This window comes from Rousettus aegyptiacus, unplaced genomic scaffold (genome assembly GCF_014176215.1).
Source record: "Rousettus aegyptiacus isolate mRouAeg1 unplaced genomic scaffold, mRouAeg1.p scaffold_m13_p_2, whole genome shotgun sequence".
In the NCBI taxonomy this organism is placed as follows: domain Eukaryota; kingdom Metazoa; phylum Chordata; class Mammalia; order Chiroptera; family Pteropodidae; genus Rousettus; species Rousettus aegyptiacus.
In genome coordinates this window covers 27135951-27149943 of record NW_023416295.1, presented here as the reverse complement: position 1 = coordinate 27149943, position 13993 = coordinate 27135951, and the positions used below count along the sequence as shown (strand labels likewise).

Here is a 13993-nt window from a genome sequence, read left to right as displayed (position 1 = left end):
GCCAAGTGGGAGAAAGCTCGGCCTGGGCAAGCACCCCCAATCTCTTATGACATCCTTAAGAGCCCACTATGTGCGGCTGTCATCAGGCAGGAGGGCACTAACAAAGTAGAAAGGAAATATACAATACTTTGTCTTCAAGATGCGCAACAAGCTTTTGACAAAAGGAACCTGCTTTTATGCCTTTCCTCACCCCCCAGAGCTTCTAGCATATGGGTACTATAAATGCATATAAGTGTCAGTCAATGACTTAATGGGAAAAAAACAAATGACTTGGTCAGGAACTTGAATTTGGGATGGAGTGGGAATAATGACTTTCTTAACCTAGCCAACAAGGAGGCTAGGTTTAGTCAAGACTGACTTGCAATCCTACCTTCCTGGCCTCTTACCATCATCATCACTGCAAGCCTCCTGCCCTGGACTCGCCCCTCCTATGTGCAAGGGAAGAGGCCCTTCATGGTTTTGCCCCTGACCCATGGCTTCCTAGCTTCAGCCTTGGGACAATTCAGGAAGCGCACTTGAGTGCCACTCAGAAAATGAGGGACATGTGCTTAGATTTACCTGAAATCTTGATGTTGACAGAAAGGAGAGAAGAAGAAGAGGAAATGGTAAAATGGGTGAACTAGGAGTGTAGATAGCTAGTTAAAGCAGCAGTAGGCAGGAAAGCCCTTCTCCTAACCTCGCCCCAGGCGTCACTTAGCCCACAGTTTTCAAACTTCTCTGAGCACCACAACACTGTCCTCAAATAGATCTTAAGTTAAAGAAGTAAATGGAAATAAGCAGCTCTGTTTGAAGGAGAAGGAAGACTTTTCAACATCCGAATCGCCACCACCACCCACCCCCGCCCCTAAGTTCGCTAAGTTCGCTATATGTGCCCTTGAGAGAGCTCTTCAGGGCACAATTAAAAATTCTCACTGTGATTCCAGGACCTCATTTTATAGGTAATGAAGCAGAGAGGCGAAAAGAAAGTAGATTTGCCCAAGGTCTCTAAACTGGCTGGTGGCTAAGTCACCAAGCCACACGTAGTCCACTTGCAAATCAGAGCTCTTTTCGTACTACCATTTTCACCAGCTCGGCCTACCCCAAAGCTGTCCGATTGGCTGTTTGAAGGCACTGCTCAGTTTGAACTCTGCAGGCAAAGTAGAGCCAGATTCAGAAATGTGAGGAAACAAATCCCATGCCTTCCTCAGGTGGGACCTCTTAAAATTAAGGTGTGAGTGCCCTCTAGTGGCCTCCAGGGACGTTTCCCAGGATCCTCAATCTTCTCTTAAGGCTGAAAAGTGAAGGACTCACGTGTGGCAGGCAGCCAAGACAGATGTGCCCCCCACCCCACCAGCTTTCCCAGGAAATAAATTTCTGTGAAAGCGTCTGTTTATTTAGATTTTGCCCGCCATATTACATACATGTTTAGCTCGGTACACATTTTTTTCTCCTCAAAATCTTTAGTATAGTAAGCATTCCAGAAGGTCACTGCATCTTTATCTCATAAGACCCATGAACTCTGAGAAGCATGGAGTTAAAACAAGATCCACGTCCTGAGAATCAAACCAAGTTAAAGTTCTTTTCGATTCCATTGAAACAGATTTTGCAACCAAAGATGAAATAAAATATGAAGAGAAATACTGTAAAAATAATTTTCTTAGTACAGAGGTATCATGTTGAGCACAAAGTGAGGGGGTAATGTGAGCAATAGAAATAGCCCAACAAAAGCTCCCAAATGGGTTGTCTGAACTCAACCTGAATTTGAAATCTGTATTTATGAGTACTCGGGCAATAGAGCAGACAGCTGACATTTTACTCTGTCCTTGGGCTGAACTGCCCTTTTCTACCTATATCAAATAAGAGATGGTCCTGCTGCGTGATACTTCTGACCTTAAAAAAGATGATAATGATGATGATAATAATAATGATATTTTTGTTTCTGGGTTCTTCCCTACCAATAAGACTCTGGGTCTGTAGGGTAGGAAGAATTGTATGAAGCAAGCTTGGTTATCCCAGCTCTCTTGTGGGAAAAGATAAAGCCATAACTTTGGCAGAAATTAAAGACCAAACTCCAGTGGAACCTGTGGTGATGGGAAGCAACGGACCATTGCGGATGGATCTGGGGTGGGGTACCATATTACCGAGGGCCTTTTATGAGACCCAGAAATGGAAACAGGGTGAGAACTCTAGGTTGAGATATTCCAGAGAGGAGGAGGAGTTTAGTTGCTTTCAGGCAAGATTTGTTCAGTGTAAGGATAATATGGAGCAGCTAGTGGTTTCCATAATCGATCAGGTTAGCTGAGAGTATTGAAGTAGCTGAAGGTGTTGTGCAGGTACGTTGGCTGAGGTGAGAGAAACATGTGTCAAATACAATTTTAATGTTGATTAAAAACAAAGCTATATGGGAGGATGAAATATTCTCAAAAATTACTCCACGAGAAGAAAAAGGCACCCTCATACACTGCTGGTGGGACTGCAAATTGGTACAGCCACTATGGAAAACAGTATGGAGGTTCCTCAGAAAACTAAGAATTGATCTACCATATGGTCCAGCAATCCCTTTACTGGGTATTTACCCCAAAGACTTAAAAAATTATATCCATAATGATATTTGCACACCAATGTTTATAGCAGCATTATTCACAGTGGCCAGGACATGGAAGCAACTGAAGTGTCCTACAATAGATGATTGGCTAAAGAAGCTGTGGTATATATATACAATGGGATATTACTCAGCTATAAGAAGAGATGAAATACTGCCATTTGGGACAACATGGAGAAACTCAAGAAAATCATGCTAAGCAAAATAAGCCAGACTGAAAAAGTTGAAAATCACATGATGTCACTTATATGTGGGATATAAACCTAAAAGCAACAAATGAACAGGACAAAAAAACAGAGACTTATGAACATGGACAACAGACTAGTGGTTATCAGAGGGTCGTGGGGAGAGGAAAGGGGGAGGTAGATGGGGTAAAAGGGGTCAAATATGTGGTAGCTGAAGGAAATTGGACTTTGGGTAGTAAACACACAATAGAATATAGAGATGTTAAATTATAATGTACACCTGAAAATTATATAATTGTATTAACCAATGTTACCCCAATAAACTTAATTTAAAAAAAAATTAATTCACAAGAGAAAATGAAAGCCTAGCCTGCAACCTGATAAAAAGAGACTAACTGCAGTTAAAACCCGGCCCTGGATGTGCTCAGACTCTACATGTTAGTGGTTCGTCCTGCAAACCCCAGGAAAGTGAAGGGTTAATATCTTTATCATACCAAGTAAACTTTCAGGAATATAAGAAAGACTTCACATTGGAAAATCATTTACTTTATCACATTAACATAGTAAAAGAAAAATCTCATAGTCACCTAAATAGATGGAGAAAAAACATTTAATAAAAATTTATAATATAAATTCAGAGCAAACTAGGAACATAAGGAAACATTCTGAACCTGATAGTGAGTGAAGGATTAATTTTAAACAGCCAACTAAGTTATCTTCTGAGGGTTTGGGTGACTTCTTCACTTTCAAAGATTGATCTCAACACTTTACATTTCTGTTACAGAGAAACCTCAAAGGCAATGCTAATATCCTGCCAATAATTACAAGTATGGCTGCAATAGTTGTTAAATGTTTTTAATTACTTCCTCGCCAGGTAGCAAATAGCATTGCCCCAAACCTCCTGATTGCTCTCCCATTGCTCCTGCTCCCTGGCCCCTCTCTGGGGATCCTCGACATTCCCACACCCAACAACAGCCAACGGAATACCTGGGGCGGCTCCTCGCACGGGCCGTGTTCGTTTGATTTCTGATCGTCCAGATCCCCTCATGGGACTTGTTGAAGATTTTGAGTATCGAGACTACCATAGAGGTACATGTCGGCAGTCAAAGCATTATTGATTTTAGACAATAACCTAAGACTTTTGCCATTATTTTAATGCCATCTGATTTCTCCCCCTTAATTACAAAACATCTTTGCATAGATTCACTGTGGTCAGTCTGGAGGGCGTCATAGAAAGTTCTAGTAAGGTCTGCTACCTCCTGGTTGTTACTGTCAGTCCTTTTCTCTAGCCTCTATTCCCTTGTTTGTTCCAAAAAAAGAAAAAAAAAAGTGTAGACCAGCCCAGGAGTTTCTAACTCCAACTGCACAGAAGAATTACAAGGGGAGCCTTTGAAAAAGCCCCACACTGAGATTCCGATTTAATTGACCTGGGAGGGGGGTGCGTTTGTGCTGGTTTTGAGTACCCAGTGACCCTCGTGTGGAGAGTCACTGCACTAGTCAAACATGAAGGCCCTGGCGCTATGAACACAAGTCAGCTGCTCCTTCACCTACGAAAAAAATTTGCTTTCCAGGACTGACCATAGGTGCTGGCTGCAGTCTGGCCCAGGTGAAGGACATCTTGGCTGAAAGGGTCTCTGAGCTCCCGGAGGAGAAAGGTCAGACTTACCGGGCCCTCTTGAAGCACCTGAAGAGCCTCGCCGGCCAGCAGATCCGGAACATGGCGGTATGTTCCTTGGGACAGTCGTCAGGCTCACTGCACCTACTTCTTAATCTCATGGAAATGTTGAAATAGGCCTTGGCAGAATCCGTCTGCAAAACGGTCTCACCGGATTGAAACAACAGGCACAAGAAATAAATATTTACTATTTGACAGACATTAATAACATATTTAAAGAAGGAGTCTAAGTCAAGTTTAATAGAATAGGCAAGTAGCAATATAGGTGGGAAAAGGACTTCATGGTTTTGCTAATTTTATAAGACTGCCCAAGAACATAATTTTGTCTTAGGCTGCATTAACAGAAGTATAGTCCCTAAAATAAGGAGGGTAGCCTTCTCTACTCCAGACTGCTGAGACCACAGGTGGAGACAATGCTCACATCTGGGAGGCATACTTTAAGATCTGGTTAGATCTTAATCAGAAAGTAGAAGAGACATAGTTGGGTTTTCAAAATACATATGCTCCCTCTCCTACACACCCTAAATGCTCTCTCAGAAATCCTCAGGATATGGAGAACCGGGGGAGGCCATGTTTCTTTAGAAAAAATCTCTTCAAGTGATTCCAAAATATTCTGTCCCCCTCTCAAGAACTCTGACTGACGCCCCGGAGCCCCGTGAGGAGATGGCGGCGGGACAATGAGGAGTTGGGAACCACACCATTGGGAGGAGCAGCAGGGGTGGGGGCAGTCAAAGGGCCCGTAGAGTTCCCTCCAAATATCCGCACATTACTGAGGACACCTGCGATTTAGTTCACGTGCTCACACAGGGCAGAAGTGTGACCGATAGGTGAGAGTCCAGGAAGGCAGATTCCAGCTCAGTGGAAATGAGAACTTTAAAAGCAAGCTCTACATAAAGGAGCGGGGACTCCCTGTTCTCACCGCATTCCAGCCCAGACTGCAGCCACCTGGGTGGTCACTGTGGATTCCATCTCCTCGTGAGGAGGAGGGTATTGAGTTGAAGGGCCAGTCATTGCCCTCCCAAGTTCTGAGATGCTACAGGCTCAACCAGATCCAAGGGGAGTCTTTAAGAAGAGGAAAAAGGCCCCCCTCCCACTACAGTGTAAATGCCCAGAACCCCCGCATGCCCCAAATGAAGTCTGGCCATCTCAGAGGTTATGTGACTTAAAACTGAGATTCTGTGTACCCAAAGCAGGACAGCATCTCTGAAGCCATCACTATTGCCACCTGCACTGTGGCCAAGGCTGAGTTGGGGTGGGGGGGGGGGGTTCAGAATTGGCCACTGAGCCTCGCTGCTTGGGTTTGAATCCCACTCCTGCCCCTTCCTAGCTGGGAGGCTTTGGTCAAGTTTTACAATTTCTCTGTGCCCCAGTGTCCTCATCCGTAGAATGAGGAACTGGCATCAATCAAACTGGGTTGTTATAAGGATAAGTGAGTAAATATATGGGAAGAGGTTGACAGCAGGCGGAACATGCCAGATGCTACGTGAGTGCTGATCACCGTCAAAGCAGCGGGTGGGAGGGCCCCTCTCAGGCAGAACGAACTCCCGGACAGTGTGAACTGAGCCCCTTCTGCAAAGGAGACCTAGACACCTCTGGACCATTCCACTACCGGAGAGGACTATAAGTACATGCCTATGGGGCATAGGATTTGAAGGGTAGAATGACCCAGGCTGTAACTCTCTCTCCTTAGTCCCTAGGGGGACATATCATAAGCCGGCATTTCTATTCGGACCTGAATCCAATTCTGGCTGTGGGCAACGCTACCCTCAATCTGATATCAGAAGGTAAGCTACCTCAGAACACTCTGAACAGCACCCAGAGATCTTTTGTCTTTCTTTTTTTTAAAGAATTGCTTGAAGTCAGAGCCTAGGTCACTGGCTCTCAATACACCAAGCCCAGGCTCCCGAAGGAGGGCACGATGATGCGAGCGGGTGGCCGGTGCCCCCTTGTGGCACCACAGCCCACATACACACAGCAGCCACCGTGGACCACAGCTTGGTCAGCCCTCATGTCAGCCAGGGGTGGTGTGCAGAGGCTGCGGCGAAGGCTCTGTGCAGCCTGAGGACAGCTCTCTCCACCTCTTCACGAACCACCCCCTATGCCCCAGTTGCTGAGTGAGAAGCTACAAATCTACTGAAGACAAATTGCAGACACTTCAGGCCTTCTGTGGGCAGAACGAAGGCAATGATTAATTTTACGCGCTAGCTGAGAGGGATGTTCCCTCTTCGTGCTAAAGTACTCCTGTCTCCCCAGAAGGGCTCAGTTCATACACTGCCTCCTGCTGCTCTAAGATGTTGACACTTGCCTTACTGGGCACGAAGTGCATGCCAGGCTGTGCCGGACACTTTACATGCCTCATGTCTAATCTATCCAACTACCCAGTGGAGGTCACTTGCAGAGGCGGAGGTCGGGTGGGAACCCTACCTAGCCTGTCTGATTTCCAAACGAGTGTGCTTGCCTCTTCTCCATTGGGCAGCCTCCCTGGAGCCTCTAACTGCCCCTCTCCATCACTTGTGCCCCCGCCTTCACCCACAGCCCATAACATACCCACTCCTGCTGTTTGTCCCGCTCAGCTGTTCCATCACATACCCCTCCACGGGCTCACAGAGGCCCAGGCACTGGGGTGTGGGGAAGCAATCACTGTCTCCCCGTGTGAACTTCCGGGACATGTTCAACCAGGAATTCCATCACAGGCTTCATAAGCCTCCGAGGAATTTGTTGGCCAACATAAGCCCATGCTTGATTGGTGGGAACTCAGAGTGTTGGGACAGACTTGGTGGCTGAGGAAAAGTTCTCCCACCTCTCTTCACCCCTGCGTGGCCCCATCAGCCATTTTGCTGAGTCCTCCAGGCCTGTGGTCCAAGCGGACCCCAGTTCAACCCCCCAAAAACAAGAAGAGAAGAAGCCGAGACTCTGGGGCATCAGCATAGCAAGGGCAGCTGGGCCTTCTACATGGGAAGCAGGAGAAGCGTTTTTCTACCGGGCTGTTGCCCTCTGCTTAAGGTCTTGTTTTCCCAGCTCTGCCAAAGTGTCTCCCCCCCGAGTGAGGTCCAGCTTCAGCAGATGAGCCCGCTGACCAGCAGCAGGGCACACCAGCAAAGGTCAGCAGGGGCTCCTTTGGGGTGCTCCTGCCTCCCCTCTCAACTACACCTACGTTATAATCAGCATATTGCTGCTCATGCCAGGAATCAAACCCATGTCAGAATCTGTAGGCTGTAGTTTGAGCTTTTTGCTGCACATCCTGTGGAGGCACAAACCACTTTTTAAAGCCAGAGGGACTGCTCTGACCCTTCGGTGTCAGCAATTGTGCTGAAAGGAGGTTTTGTGAATTGTTCCCTTCGCTTTAATGGTGTAGGTATCCTGTTTAGGAGCCAACAGCAGCAGCAAGAACAAAAAGCCAATCCAATGGTTTGAACTCCATTTAACAGTGGAAACACTGTCTCAGCTCAAGTTACACCCTTCCTTGATCACAGAATCACGAGTCAGGTTCAGTGAACTGGCCTCTGCTGAAAGATGGACCCAGCACAGGCCTGGCAGGCCTTGGAAGAGGGTGGAGAGCTGGTTCACGCAGCAAGAGCACTGATAAGAACACATGTCATGAAGCTGCCACCCTCACCCCCTCCCTGTGGTGGGGCCGAGGGAGCCCTGACTGTCACGTAGGCGGACCTCTGCATCACTTGGTGCACAGGAAGATGACCTTTCCATCTTTGCTGCTGACATTTCAGAGTACAGAATAATCTCGTGTTCTTTGTTGCCACTATGCAGAAATGTCATTTTCTTCAACAGCAGGTACGCGGCAGATTCCTCTAAATGAACATTTTCTTGCTGGGTCGGCAAGTGCAGACCTTAAGCCGGAGGAAATTTTGGAATCTGTGCACATCCCTCATTCTCAAAAGGTAAGAATTCCACCGGTCACTTTTGAGAGTTGTTTTTCCTTTTTCATATCTGAGTCCAGTCATCTTTAGAAATCTGAAAACAGATGGAAGGAAAAGAACTCTGCCCTGAAAATAATAACTTCCTGTTCACTGCGGACTGGCCCAGCACCAAGGCCCACAGACACCCTCTAGCAAGCAGCTCCGGGGTGTGGCCTTGGGGTGTTGTTTCAGCTGTGGGGCGGGGCCTGCTGAGGGCCTGCGGTCCTGCTTCCTGGGCGGCGGAAATTAGAGCTCCCTGGCTGTGAAATGAGCTTCTCTGCCTGATCCACAAGGAAATGGAGGCTAAGGCTGGGCCGCCCCACTCCCCAGCTGCTAACCCCAGCAGTCCGTAGGAACATGAGGGCCCTCAGATGTCTGCTAATACTGGATCCCTGGGGCCAATGTGACCACCCAGTCGGCTATGGAGTGGGCCCTCTGTCCTCACTCTCTGTCCCTTGTATCTCTCCCCAAAACTGTACCTGAATCCAAGAGGACAGTTCCCAGGAAGACGCAACACACACACACACACACACACACACACACACACACACACACACACACATACACACACATACACACACACTGATCAAAAGCCAGGCATCAGCTGGGTTATGCAGGAAGTCATGCTTTCAGCCATACATGATCTTCGTTTATTTTTCCTACGGAATGGAAACGCTGAAATGTGTTCCCAGTCAAATGTGCATCTGCGTAAAGGCCCCAGATGGAAAAATAAGCAGACTCAAGCACACCCTCAGTGGCCACACATGAAAACACAGTCGAGGCACAGGCCATATCCGTTAACCCCACGTCAGCACACAGATGGTCACGGTACCAAGGGGTCAGTGGGGCAGCCATCAGCCTCCTGACTCTCGTACCTGATACGATTCCTTAGTCCGCCGCTGGAAAGTTCATTTGGACTCTTTTCTGAGCTAGGCAAAACAGAAAGTGATCATTCCTACAAACCCAGAAGTGTAGTCGGTCTCTTCTGCCTTTTAAGCAAATCACATTTAAAAGCACCTGTCTTGGGAGGGCTCCTCCATCCTTACAGGGCATGAAGGTGTCTGAAGACTAGAGGGAAGGGCACTGGAAATAAGAGCACATGGAAACAACCCGGGCGTTCCATGTGGAGGTCTCCTGGCCTCAGAGGAAAAGTGCGCAGAGATCCCCATTCCTTGAGGGAATGGGTGTTGGGGCCGGGCCTTTGGGAGAACATCTTTCTCACTCTGAATGAGAAGGCAGCCGAGTTGTCTTCTAATTGTGCCAAGTGTCCTTTGTGAACCTTTAGATTGAGTCTAAGTGATTAACTAGTGGCACCAAGGAGCAGAAACCACGCTCTTAGTTTTGACATATCAAATAACTCTAGATGGTTTTTGTCTCCACAGTGGGAATTTGTGTCAGCCTTCCGACAGGCTCAGTGCCGGCAAAATGCCTTGGCTGACGTGAATGCTGGCATGCGAGTCCTCCTCAAAGAAGGCACAGATGTCATTGAGGACCTGAGCATCGCCTACGGAGGCGTCGGGGCGACCACTGTCAGTGCACACAAATCCTGTCAGCAGCTCCTAGGGAGGTAAGCAGGGAACCCTGCACCCTGATGGTGAAACAACTTCAAAAAAGGGGGGGGGGGGGTCAGGTCTGCTTAGTATTTGGATGGGAAACCACCTAGGAAGACCAGGTACTGTAGGCGTAAATAATAAAAAATTAAGGGATTGTAAACTGATAAGGTCCTTGCAATCTATGAGGTCAACCAAGGGTTGCCTCGCCTAAAAAAAAAAAAAAAAAAAAAAAAAAAAAAAGGTGGAAATTTGACTCCAGCAAGTGTTGCGAAAGCCCTGGGAAGACAGAAACTCCTGTATGTAGAATCACTGCTTGTTCTTTCATAATTTTGCTAAATGAATCAAACCTCACTTGGCGTTGATTAATTAGGTGCCACTCTTTGGGTGAGGGATACAACAAAAATGGCCCAGCACTGTGTTCAGCCTCCGTTCTCTTGTGCACATCGACACTCCAGCAAATCCACACCGGGGAGCATCCAAGTGGCCCCTGCCACTCTCGCTGCTCAGATGCACTCTATTTCTTCCTCGGTGAAAGCAGTGTCCAAGTGTGAGTCTTGTCCAGCTCATAATGGAATTGACCCTAACGGTCTATTTATTTAATGCCAGGTTCCAGCATGCTCTCACTTGAACACGCTTGGTTCATGTTGCAACAGAACGGGTCCCATCCTCACCATGCCGTGATCCTCAGCCCCTTCGTGCAACCTTCCGAGCCTCAGTGTTCCTGAAGGGGCTTGGTTAAGTAATTTCTAAGTTCCCTTCAAACTCATAAAAAGGACGCTGGAATCTTTAAATGATCACCATACAATATCTAACTCATGCCACATGATTCAGACTGCCTTTAACCGGTTCCTTCCTGCCTCCAACCCTACCAGGCGCTGGAATGAGCTGATGCTAGACGAGGCTTGCAGGCTGCTTCTGGACGAAGTCTCCCTCCCAGGCTCAGCTCCAGGGGGGAGTGTGGAATTCAAGAGGACTTTGGTGATCAGCTTCTTCTTCAAATTCTACCTAGAAGTTCTGCAGGAACTGAAGAAGCTGGCAAAGCTGTTTTCTGCACCTGTAAGTGCCCTGGGTTGTATGTGCTCCTTGCATTCACAAGCTCCCAGCTTCCCCACTGTGTTTGCGAACTGTAGGCAGCCTGTGCCATGGCTTGTCATTGTTCTGGGTCAGGCCTTGTCAGTTGCCAGCCACCCCTGCTTGTGGGACTCACGAAGCTCAGGATAGACTCTCTTCGGTCCACAGATGTTTACTGTGTGCCGAGCAGTGAGACATTACAGTACCCCCGCCTCTGGTGTGCGGTTTTCTTTCTTTCAAAGTCAACTTTATTGAAGTAAAATTACAGGTAATAAAAAGCACCTATTTAACTTAAATTCAGCACGTTTTGACAAATGTGTAAACCCATGTAGCCATCACCTCAAATAAGACACAGAGCATTTCCATCATCTCAAAAAGTATTCTTCCTCCCTCTTGCAGTCAACCCTCCCACCCCTGCCCCTAGGCAACCAAATTTCAATTTCAATATAGAATATAAATAAAATTTTATCAAAAATACTACAACTTACCTGTATGCTAATATTTAAGTAGCTGCATTCCAGGTTTTCTGATTGTAAACTCTGGAGTAAGTTGAATGAACAAATTCTCTCTCTCTCTCTCCACCTCCCTCCCCTTCTCTGACTACAATTATAGCTTTGGTCCTGCCTTGTACCCGCTGCTTCCCCACACCATGCCCCAACAGTCCCGTGTTCCTAAAGTGCCTGATTTTCATTTATTCAGATGAAGACCCTCACTGACCACATTCACCAGGATAATCTTTGCTGCCATTTAATTACCGAATCACAACACGTACTTGATGCTGAGTTTCAGTGACACGCAGAGAGCCTTCCCAATTTTCCTGCTCCCCCAGAAAAGTAAAGTGCCTGAGAAAACCACCAGCATCTGGGCTGTTTTGTGTACGTTAAATTCTAGCACATTCAGGGATGGCTTATCCAGCCCCAAATTTTCTTGCTCCTGTCTTCAGGCCAGCTCACTATCAGGCCTCTCCCATCTCAAGATGATTTGAGAATCAGATTCAAACCAGTCGGTCCAGATCCTCATTATGTGGAAAGGGAGGGAGGGTAAGAAACTTTCATAAAAAGTGAAATCCTGGGAGGTGATTTTGGTTATCCAGGCTACTCTGGCCTTGCAATTTCCTGGGTACTTTAGCCAAGTCATTTTTACATAAATCAAAGCCCAGCGTAATCAGAGACTCATCGGCTTATCTTTGTTTTGAATCCTCTCTCAGGACTGCCTCCATTACCCTGAAATTTCAGACCAATTCCTAAGCGCTGTAGAAGATTTCCCGGTCACAGTACCCCAGGGAGTCCAAAGATACCAGGTCAGTGAGTCTAATTTAACGGAAACTTAACACTAAGAGATAAGCAAAAGCTGTGCAAACAAGTGAGCACTTTAGAATTGCAATTTTTAGTTGTGGCTTTGTAGTTTTTGCTAGTATATTGGCCCTTTGTTTAGGCCATGTCAGGGAGACGGTGGCTCTAAGATCAGTCCTGTGCTACCGCTAGATATACTCAAAGCTAAAAATAACCTGGAGCGGTTTGACCATCTGACTAATAATTGATAGTCTCTTCAAACTATCAAAGTGATCTTTGTGCATTTGTTTGAAGAGCAGCTGAGCCTGGTGTAGGGGAAGGACAGAGCAGGAAAGTAGCACGGTTCAGCCTCCAGCCCCCATGGCAAATGTTAAATCTCTAGTCAGCAAAACAAGAGCCCTGCAAGCAGCTGAACCTACTCTTCTCGAAGGACAGCTTAGAAAGTATCTGTTATTATCTGCTCAAGCACAACCCCTCCCCCCACCCATCTCTGTGTGTATGAGCGCGCGCGTGCGCGCGCGCACACACACACACAGATCTTCCTTGAGAAGAGTTCCAGAGTAAACATTTTCTCCATTTCGTTATACTCCCAGGGATATTTCTATGCCACTTACAGGGGCAGCCAAGGTACCTTGATCGACATCTGGATTCCATTGCGATTTGCTACCCCCTCCTCCACCAGAGGTTCTGCTCAAGTCAATAGCAGGCTTTAGTCATAGATTTTGGTTCTCCATCTTCAGAAATTATATCACTTTATATGCGAACAGGTTAATTACTGGAAAAGTAAGAAAGCAGGGCAAGGAGACCCTCTGAATTCCTGAAGGAAGGGATACAGGGAGACCACTTAGGAAAAGAAGGTGCCAAAAGGAGAAGCTGGGGTATCCCTTCACCTATTAAACAATTTTGCTAAAACAGTTGGCCCTGTCTAAGGTATTGCCACATAACTCGACCATTTCCCAGTCCAGTTACATCACTAAATTGTCACGCTCATCATCTGAGCCACTCCAGTATTTGTTGCCCAATGGTGACTATCTCGTTTCTCAATCCTGAGTCATGAGTGTGGTAACTGGCCAGGCGACTTCTGAAGATTAAAGTTTTCCAGGGTAACTCTTGTCTTCCTCTGTAGAGTGTGGATTCTCACCAACCCTTCCAAGACCCAGTCGGACGCCCCATCATGCATGTATCAGGTCTTAAACATGCCACGGGTGAAGCCATATTTTGTGATGACATCCCCAGGGTAGATAATGAGCTTTACATGGTGTTGGTGACCAGTACCAGAGCCCATGCAAAAATCATGTAAGTAAAAAAAAAAAAGAAGCTTTCAAAAAGCCTTTAAAAGCACATCTGAGGATTCACTTGAAGGAATATGCTCATTCTCCTTCAATGTCCTTAACCCAAAGAACCTAAAAAAGGAAAGAATAAAGAAATGGCCACCAGGCCCAGAAGGAGGAAGGGAGAGTATAGAAATACCATCATGAAAGAGAGAACTAAAAATCATAGTTAGGGGCCCATTGCTTCCATTTTAACTTCATAGCACCCCATTTCCCTGCTCAGCCTCAGGCAGGGAGTAACTCTGAGCAGGGCTGATATTCAGCTGGTGATACTGAATATACTAAAATACTTCGTTACTGAATGGTAAATGGCCGCTGACTTCTTAAGGATACCCCTTGTCATAGCCACACTGGTCCATCCTCTGGCTCCCCTCCCAGTAGCTGAAATGGT

General features: G+C 46.7%; 1 protein-coding gene across 4 annotated transcripts in view; it reads left to right on the top strand.

The window, feature by feature from the left end:
- The window catches only part of LOC107503175 (aldehyde oxidase 2), a 72383-nt gene that overhangs the window by 17482 nt on the left and 40908 nt on the right, over nt 1-13993 (top strand). For all 4 annotated transcript variants that reach the window (XR_001595158.2, XM_016131123.2, XM_036237202.1 and 1 more), the window contains 7 exons: nt 4338-4489; nt 6132-6225; nt 8228-8337; nt 9738-9922; nt 10781-10964; nt 12187-12279; nt 13398-13567. Coding sequence is in view for 3 of the 4 variants with exons in the window: in XM_016131123.2 (XP_015986609.2) it covers nt 4338-4489; nt 6132-6225; nt 8228-8337; nt 9738-9922; nt 10781-10964; nt 12187-12279; nt 13398-13567 (988 nt within the window). In the remaining variant the exon portion in view is untranslated. The remainder of the gene's footprint in view (nt 1-4337; nt 4490-6131; nt 6226-8227; nt 8338-9737; nt 9923-10780; nt 10965-12186; nt 12280-13397; nt 13568-13993) is intronic.